At 39.6% G+C, this 10176-nt stretch overlaps 1 protein-coding gene across 2 annotated transcripts in view; it reads right to left on the reverse strand.

Annotated features, from left to right (window-relative positions):
* Positions 1–10176, reverse strand: part of KPNA3 (karyopherin subunit alpha 3) — a 54600-nt gene that overhangs the window by 22580 nt on the left and 21844 nt on the right. Inside the window, exon 2 of one of the 2 annotated variants that reach the window (XM_027909414.1) lies at positions 7085–7129. The exons of the other annotated variant lie outside the window; for it this stretch is intronic. Coding sequence (XP_027765215.1) covers positions 7085–7129 — 45 coding nt within the window. The remainder of the gene's footprint in view (positions 1–7084; positions 7130–10176) is intronic. 2 annotated transcript variants of the gene reach the window in all.

The following is a 10176-nucleotide window of genomic DNA, read 5'->3' on the forward strand; positions in this document are numbered from 1 at the left end:
GTACATCAGTGCACCAGCCATCTCCAAACTGCACCCCTCAAAGGAATGCTGTTCACCTGGAGGAGAGTCCCTGGAGTTCCCAGATGAACAGACACTTAAGGACTTTTCTCCTCATGGCAGCAGCACACATGAAATAAAACTGAACTCCAATTAACTGTTCTGCAGCTTTCAGGAATGGAGATACGCCATTGGGAGGCCACCAACGGTGAAGACCGGAACAAAGGAACAATGTTTCAAATTCTGGTTTAAATTCCACTATGGGTCAGGGTCTGTTGGCAAGAGCAAAACTGCATCAAATGAATTCGAAATCTTAGTAAGGTAAGACTGAGTAACAATCTCATTCATAGCTGCATGCTAAAGATGGCCATAATACATAAGCTGAGCTAACCCAGAGCCTAGTTATCTCCCATTCCGGCAAGCTTTCTATGTCTGCATATACAACTAATTCCTTTGGCAACATGAGTATACCTAAGAGAATGTGTCCTAACGTTAGTGGTAACCAAAATAAGCATGGAAAAAGATGCCCTCCTTAAGAGAGATGTGAACTTCACAGGACATAACTGACCCCAGGTTGTTGCTACAATTTCTGTGAGTGCAGGCAACATCTTCAGACTGTCAGTCATATGGTGCAATGGGCTCCAGAAAAAGTTACCTCATCAACTCACTGTTTGCAGGTGGCTGGGTTGAAAAACAACTCTCAAGAACAAATATCAAGGAGCTTCCACAGCAGCCTGAAGCAGAGGCTAGTATTTTTTGAGAAACACTCGAAGTTTCTACTCTTATTAGCATTTCTGATGAAGTCAAGGTCTTCATGGAACCTTCCAGTTCTAAAAAGTGTCTTTAAGGCTATTTGAAATAGCTCTGACCATCTGCAAAAGTGTCCAATCCCTGGACAGCTAAACTCCTGTATACAGTAATTTGATAGACTAAATCACTCCCCTTCATAAGGTAAAAGAAGGTGATTCACAGCTTGTCATGACCATAAAATGCTTGCATTTTGTCATATTGTAGCAAACTCAAAAAGTTTTTACCTAAATCATAGCACCAGCCTCTTCTGCAGGCTCCTGTGGTGAAAATGAAGACAAATGAGCAGAGCTGCATATGGCTGTCCTGTTCAAAGCCTGGTGAGACAGCCCTTTCAAAGGCAAAGGCATCAGACTGAAATCCCTGATGAAGGGTGAGACCTTGTCATCAAAAAAATTAAGCAGGTCTCCTTCAAAAGGGAAATTATTAGAAACAACAGTTATGATACGATGAGTGTACTTTCATCATTTGCTTCACTGACAGTGGGATGGTCAGACTGCACGAACAGTAAATATGCCAATCTTACAGATTCTGGTACCCTTGTGTTTATCTTCTTGGAAGATGGCCACAGGATTAAAAAAAAAAAAAAAAGTTTACCAATGCAAGCAAATTTCAGATGTTCAAAGACATGATTAATAGAAGCAGAAACTTGTAGTCAGAGAGTATGTCCAACAAGTTCTACGATGCATTGCACATAGTACTACGGGACATGGCCAAAAGGACATTGTAATGGAACTATGGAAGGTGTAAAATATGAATTAATACACACCTTTCAGCATTTGACACATGGGAAAGCTCTGTGAGAGTGTCAATTCAGTTGGGAGGCTTCAAGATCAAAAGGGAAAAGAAATAAATAAGAGAATCTGTGCCCTCAGGTAACAAACACCATTACAAAATGCTTCTTCAGGTGGCAAAATGCTTTAGGAACTCAGCAGCCAGTAGAAGTTCTTTTGGCATGAAAGTTAAGTATCTTAAGTCTGAGGACAAAAAACAGAACTTCAAGAGCATCTCAGCATCAGGAACTGGAGTTCCTAATGCTAGCCACCATTGGTTAAAATCACAAATGACAACAAGCATCTCTTTTCCCCGCAATTACATCCAAAAAAAGACTAAGGGATCACCCTCGTGATGGAGGTAGATTCAGGTTGTCTGGACATCCCCCTTAAGCAACTACTGTGACAGAATGAGCTGAACTTCTAGGTTTCACGTAGACATAATCTCCAATTTTGGTTTTGGAGGGTGAGAGTACCTGCCACAGCCCATCATGACGAAAAAGGAAATGCCTACCACTTCAACCTCATCATGTTGAAAGGATGCTTTGAAAACCTCTACTGAATATCCTCCTCTTAATGAAAGTTTTTGTAGGTTGGCTATCTAGTCTGAGTTTTCTAGTAACACCTCTTGGATATTAATCTGGGGAAAGATTCAACTTATTTAATGGGTGGGAGAAGACCATTAGTTGGCTCTAGTTACTGTCTCAGAACTCATTAACACTTGGATATATTAAAAAAAAACCCATAAAACTGTAAAAAGGCTGAACAGGTCAATCTGATGACCGTACCATCTATGGATATTAAAATTATATCCTACTGCTTAGTGAACTAGGTCACTTGCATCCAAAGGCAGTCAGATTCTGAGACTCTTCTTCAGATAAAGTGCATAGCTACAGATACACAGTTAGAAGACAAAGGCAACTTTTCTACATTTGAGTTACACTAACTCACCTTTGTGACCACAGAGAGCAATGACAATGTTCCTGTTTGGGTACTGCACATCTGTCTCAGAAGAGGAGTGGGTTGACTAAAAATAAATACACAGACAGGCACACACCAGTGTGTGGCCCAAGGGCCCTAAGCACGAATTGCAAAGACTGAAGCCTCATAAAGTTAGGGAAAAGCAAGTTCTTATCAAAATGGATTCAAGTAAGCCTCCAAAGAATTTCTTCACAGCCCTTTTCAACTAAGCCTTTAGAAGACTACATTAGGAATGTAATTTTCCTCTTAGGGTATTTTTTTTTTTAAATGGATCAGTCAGGGCAGAGTAAATGCAAGTTCTTTTCCAAGAATTAGTGCTACTAACACTGGTTAGAGAAGCCTCCAGAAGACCCCACTAATAGTGCTTCAGCATCCCTGTGATTGTAGCTCTTCTTTGAACCGGCAGACTAAAATATCTAATTTGCAGTGAATGAAAAGCTACACATACACATTGAACTGGAAAAGATACGTAACTGATGCAAGTCTCACTATCCTGAAACCGAAAATATGGACTTTTTTTCTTTTGCATTCTCAAGAGTTTCTGAGAATTAAAAGATTTTCCCACTATCACGGACATATGCAATCTTATTCAAGATCAGAGAAGGAGCAAGTACAGTATGCCAGGGAAAGAGGTAAAAAAAAAAGGCATATGCCAATACCTACTTAATCCACCACTTGTTTGGCAAATAATTGCTTTGCCTTGCACTGAATTTAATTGGCAATTAGAGCTTTCATGAGCTCATGTCCATGAGCTCTCAGAGGCAGCTGAGTTTGCCAAGAAAGCCAAAAATAAACCTTGTCAGAGATCATGAAAGTTCCTAGGATTCCAGTTAGTTAGCATGACAGTATCCTGTGTTTCTGCTGAAGTTAAGAATGCTAAGGCTTCCTTCAAAGGGTGGCATCTAAGTCAGTGACCATAGCATTGACCTGGCTGAGGATTTAAGCACACAATGGTGTGCTCTTTAAGCACACAAATGGCCCAAGTCAAACTTCATCCTCAGGGAGAGCCATGCACTTAGAATCAAAGGATCTGTCATAGCAGTGGAATTACAGGCTTCATTTAGACATGGAACCTTAGGGTGAATCCTAACCATTACTCATCCACCCTACTCCCCTTCAGACTGACTCTAATATACTAAGCCAATTAATTCCGGGGTCTCTGTTGCCAACAGAGCAGCCTTCAGGTTTCTGTGATGCAGAAACTAAGTGATAAACACTCCAAATCAGACTTCACTGAGGCACTAAACAGAGTTAAAATTCTAAATCCTGATACAGTTTCTATCACCAAGACTGACATTGCCATTTTGTCTGTCAGGAAAGAAGAGAGGGCCACTGTTTAAGCTCTGTTTGCTGTACAAACAATATAGCCAGAGACCAAGACTATCTTTCTAGAAATGTAGTAGATCCATTCCCAAAACGCACAGAACGCAAGGCCAATATGGAATCAGTAAAAGGGCAACAGACCATCAGGAGTGTCATCTGTTGGGCTCATGATGCCAATCCATGCCTCAACTTGAAATCTGCCAGACTACTGCTACCCTTTTATGTTAGATAGCTTTGTTAATTTAATTCCTAAACAAATAATAAGTAATTGGGAAAAGAAAATAGGAAAAAAAGAGTAAAGTTTCCTTCTTAATAAGAGTTGTGGTGTGAAGATAGTGATTAGAGATAAAATATTCTTGAAACACAGAATGCGTTGCAAATGCACTTTGATGTCTGTAATCCCAAGAGAATAAACACCTCACACTGATGCATGCAGAAATTGTTTACTACTGTTCAAAGCTGTGATTTTTTTATTTATTCCATCTTACAAAACAGAGATGTAAGCAACTTCATCAGATCCATTCATTTAATATTTATATCCACATTGATTCAACAGACAAACCCATGAGTACGTAGTGCTTCAACCACACAGATCAGCAACATACTCAATTCGCCTGTTTCCTTCAAAGGCAGGTGAGCATGCAGCATCCGGACTGCCGGGATAAAGAGAAGACATCCCTTTGTTTTGAAGAGGCACTGGTGGATTACTAAGGTCATGCCAACATGTATGGCCTGAATTTCGCATACTCACGCTAGAGTAGCAGTGTAAGCTGTAAAGACAAGACTGAAGCAATGAACTTAATAAAATATATCCCTTTACATTTCAGTCTCAATTCTGTACCAGAAGCAATGGCCTCTCACCTGCCACAGAGTTCCCACAGCAAACGAGCTGCCCACTAGCACCACTTCAGTTGCTGCAAACCAACAACTCGGATACATGCTGAATTTCTTATCAAAGCACATTTCTTCTGGTCTCTACAGTAGATGTTCAGCAAACACTCCAGAAGAACATCACTTCCTGCATTTAAAAGTCCTGCAGCTGCTGTTCACTCTTGATTTACAGTCTGACCTACATCCAGTGCTCAGGCTTCTCCTCTAAATGGGTAACTGATCTTTGCATGTGCAGTTTGCCGTGAGAAGTCACTAGCAGCTCATAGGCTTCCTCCTCCTCATTTTCACTCGCGTATTATGGGCACATGCAGGATTCCTTCCACACAGAACAATCCTCTGCCTTAAGTGTATGACTTGCTCCCACCAAGCGTCTGTAATAAAATGGCCTGAAATTGTGACCTGTTACAAAAACCAATTATGAGAATTAAATTAAAAATAAAATTCTCACCTTGCACTGCAAAGCTCTCTCCAAAGTACAATCCAAAGATTGTACTGGAATGCTCTCATTCCAGCTCAATTTAACAAGATGTATGAGGATATGCTGCATTAGCAAAGCCCTCTTTTACAGTGCTGTTTTGCTAACAGGCATAGGCTGCCCCAGTGCTATGAGTGGCTCTTCCCAGTACAGATTTCACAGTTATACAGCAAGTTTAACACTAGTTCTGAAAAGAGAGGGCCTCTAGCATGTCAGCATAAACTTCTAGTGCTGATAATTTTCCAGTTATCTGGGTCAAACTGGATTTCTCTGACTTATTCCTATAGTCTCAGGATAAGTCTTATAAATATTAATTTTTTTCTATTGTAGTAAGATACAAAAGTTTTTCTGTAAGACCTGAAAAAACAAAAAGAAAGTCTCTTTTTCTAAGAGGAACAGAAGGATCACAGCAAAATACTAGCACAAGCTTTTTGGTAGCTCCTACACAATTAGGTGGTAAGACAAAATTTCTCAAAAAAAAAAAAATCAAAAAAAGTCAAGCTGATTTCTACCAACATCTATTTACAAACCCTTCACTTTGATTTTAGCAATGATTTTGTCTTCTCTCTCTGTTTGCAAATAATGAAAAAAAAAATTCATTAAATTGGGTGGGTGTGCACTCCTAACATGAATTGTTCAAACTGTCAGTGATTCAACTGGCAAACTGGAGATCAAATGGGAGACCAAAAGGAGTTTGGGCTTTATTTAGAATATTCAAACCACATACTTCTATTAAGTCATTACTGAAAATACTAGAAAACATGGGTGATACCAAGCTGGAGAGGCTCTGAAGCATACTGGGGAACAAAATAGGAAAGTCTAAAAAAAGCAGATGCAATTCAGAAGACAAGAATCAATCACATAAACAAAAATTAAATCTGTATTTATTTAACCATGCAAACAGAACAAACAACTATGTTTGCTTTGTGGTACTCTAAGAAGAGTACAAAAGATATAACAGATCACAGACTGTGTGCCAGTCAACAACATACTCGATATAAGAAGGAATACTGTATTAAGAATTGTTTTTCCCTATTGCGTTTAAACCCCAAGTGCAGTCTGCATCCTTTCAAACTTCCACCCTTCCAGAAAAATATAGGCAATTTGGAACTGAGAAGCAGCAACAAGTCCAATCTAGGAAACAGGTGAAGAAAAGGATGAAGAACTGAAATTGTCTCAATAGGATAAAGCTAAAGGGGCCAGTATCAGTCCTCAAATACTCTGATGGTACCCAAAGGTGGATAGAAGTTTACCCTTCTCTTAGCTTGTGAAAAGGTCCTTCAGCAGCAAGCCATGAAGGTGCCTAGAAAGGCTGTTGGAAGAGTAATGAATGAAGAGGGTATAACAAATGCTCTATTTAGGCAGAACAGTAAACTAGATCAGTTCTCATATAAATGATCTTCCCAGTTATGCTTGCATTTACCCAATATGTCCAAAATCTGACACCAAAATTAACTCCTCTACAGCATGGAAGCAGTAATTTCCAGAAAACAAATCTCACTTTCTAAATGCTAAAACTCTCCCTTTTCCTATTTGGAGATTTTAAACACTTGAACAGTTGACAGCTCCACTCTAATAATATGGGAACTGGTACAGATACCGAATATGGATTATTTCCCAGCGATACATTGGAGTAAAGCAGTACTGTTCTGCTGTAGTGAGCTTCATGAATTGAAGAGGAAAATTAAAATAGAATCTGCAGTTAGTGATCAAAAAATTTACAACTTTTCTATATAAGTTTGGGACTATAAAGCAAAGCTTATGGCAAAATATTTGCCTAAGACACCAGAGTACTATTAGGAAAGTAACACAGTTGATAAAACAAAAGCAGACTCACCTTCCGCAATTCAATTGTAACTTCATTTCTGTGTCTTCTCATAGTCTGTAAACAAAAAAGACAATTGGTATGTCAAGAAAGTAGTATTCTGTTTTGGAATCAATCACCTGTTTCTAGGTCAAAAGTGCAGTTATTCATCAAAGGAAGCTGCTGAAGTTGTTTTTTGTGACATTTCGCATAGGTTGGTTTTTTTTATTATTGTTTGTTTGGTTGTTTTGGTGGGTTTGTTTTGTTTTGTTTTTTTTTAAGATTATCCACTTCACAGAAAGCTGTGTCCTAAATCACAATAAGTATCCCTTAGGCAGAAAATACTGACTTCCCCACCGATTTCACTGGAATGACTCTCCAGGTGTTTACATGTGCAGACCAAAAGCAGCAGTAAATCCAGGTTAGACATATGATCACACAACCTAAACACATGACCTATGCCAGTATCTGGCCAAAATCAACCATGAGTGACAGAAGTTGACTGAGCTCAATGCAAACAAAATCAGGCTTGTGGCAAGAGGAAACAAAGTAGTACGGTGGTACTAAGTCTATTTAGGATCTATAACCTAAACACTGTAAAGGAAAACCACCCTGTAAACACCTCAGCTCCCTAAAGATACTGGGCACTCAGAACGCATTCCTGACAATGCTGCTACAGCTCTTATCTAAGAGAGATCAAAAGACTGAAAAATACTTTTAGCCTACTAAAGGCAATCCCCCCTAGGCTCATTTAACAATCAGTGGAAAAGACATATACCATCAGAATGCAATTCAGAGAAAATCAGGGCTGGATGACCGCTGGCAGCTCAGAAAGATCACCCACACTAACTAAAATTAAAAACACTTCCTACGTCCTATCCTTGCTACTGACCTCCACTGTCGCTATCATGTTCCTTTTGGGTTAGGACAAATAACTCCCTGAGTAAAAAAGTACCAGTGAAGACCAGCAGTAAAGACCCGCACTTCCACCAGTCACCTAAGGAAATACCAAACATGATAAAGTTCAAACATAGGTAAAAGAAATGAGCAGACTTCACACCTTGAACCTATACAGGACATAACTGCAGTACTTAAAACGTTATCTTAGTTTCACTGTTCTCAACCAGTTTGCATAGCAGCACTCATTTCACAGAATCATAGAATGGTCTGGGTTGGAAGGGACCTTAAAGATCATCTAGTTCCAACCCCCCTGCCATCAGCAGAGATGCCACTCACTAGATCGGGTTGCTCAGAGCCCGATCTGATCTGGCCTTGAATGCTTCTAGGGATGGGGCATCCACAACCTCTCCGGGCAATCTGTTCCAGTGCTTCACCACCCTCTGAGTAAAGAACTTCTTTCTAATATCTAATCTAAACCTACCCTCTTTCAGTTCAAAACCACTGCCCCTTGTCCTGTCACTATCTGCCTGTATAAAAAGTCCCTCTCCCTCCTTTTTATAAGCTCCCTTAAGGTACTGGAAGGCTGCAGAAATGTCTCCTTCTCTTCTCCATGCTGAAATTCATTATCTTGGGTTGACTCGAGAGTAAGGAAGGCTTGTCTTCCTGCCCACTGCTTGATTAACCAGCTCACTCATGTAAACACAGACACAGTTCTCCTTTTACATCTACAAGCATGAACTATACTACTTACTACAAAGTAAGTCCTCATTACATTAAGAGGACACTAGCACTACAGCATCTACCAGAACTACACTTATTTCCCCCCCTCATTTTTTGGTAAACCATTTGATACTTGTGACCACCTGAGCCTGCTGCAAAAACTTATCATGATAAGGACTGGATAGCTGGGAAATGGGAGGGCATTGGTTAGGTAGGTCTTGAACAAATTAAGAACCCAAGAAGACATCACATGCAACTAGCAATTCCAGTTATTCAAGTCTGTTGTTCTATTAGAATTTAATATTTGAATAATCATAATAACCGTGTCAAATTTAAGGGTACTATACAGCCTTAAGTTTTTCAACACTTCTGCCTTCCAGTACCTACAGGGAGCTACAAGAGAGCTAGAGAGGGACTTTTTACCACAGCATGGAGCAATAGGACAAGAGGAAATGGCTTTAAACTGAAAGAGGGCAGGTTTAGATTAGATACTAGGAGAAATTCTTTACTGTGAGGGTGGTGAGGCACTGGAACAGGCTTGCCAGAAAACCTGAGGATGTTCCAGCCCTGTGTTTAAGGCCAAGTTGGATGAGGCTTTGAGCAACCTGGTCTTGTGGAAGGTGTCCCCTGCCCACGGCAGGGGGGTTGGAATTAGAAGGTCTTTAAGGTCCCTTCCAACCCAAACCATTCTATGATTCCATGACTCTGCATTTCAATGAAAAAATGTAGTTAGACAAGGCTGTAATATCTCCTTTTCTTGATCATTCTGTGTTCTAGACACCAAGGTTCTTTACCAAACTTTTCACTAGCAACACTGCCCCACCTCCCCCAAGAATCAAATCTTTTATTCCTACTTAACTTTTAAGGAGTTCCCCACCACATGACAAATCAGTCAACTTGAGTGTCCATTAGAATTTTTCTCCCCAAAATCCAATATTGTATGTGCCAAATCTGAACTTTCGGTGATTTAACTGATGCAAGGTACAATCTACTTTTAGATTTGCTCCCTAATTACAGTTTACTCATTTATCTATGTGAAAATACTCCAGAATACTTATATTGAGCAAAACTTTAAATCAGACCAAACCTGAAGCTCTTTAGGGGACAACCATAACATTTACCACCTACAACTCTTCTGGAAGCAAGACAGATTTCAGAAACATTACATGCTGTGCTTAACAGCTCAGCAGATTAATATTTTTGGTTTAGGAAAAAAACAAACACAGTGCAGTCCCAGGTATTAGTACTCATTTCATCAATTTCCTCTAAAACCTTCCCTAACAATGCTTTGACTAAATACAGTAACTCAGTCATCTATCCATAAAGGCTCTACTGGGTAGACTTTAAGCTTCTTTTCAAAGGCAAATAATTCACTCAGATTTTTCCATTAGGGTATTGTCTTTTTTTCATACCTCCATTACTTCAACCCCACTGATCCTACCCTATAACAATTCTGTCTCAGTACCTTTTTACAAGTTTTTATCAAGCTGATCTTCAAAGTATTT

This window comes from Empidonax traillii, unplaced genomic scaffold (assembly GCF_003031625.1).
Source record: "Empidonax traillii isolate 1590-97213 ecotype Southwest subspecies unplaced genomic scaffold, ASM303162v1 scaffold2111:size93912, whole genome shotgun sequence".
NCBI lineage: Eukaryota > Metazoa > Chordata > Aves > Passeriformes > Tyrannidae > Empidonax > Empidonax traillii.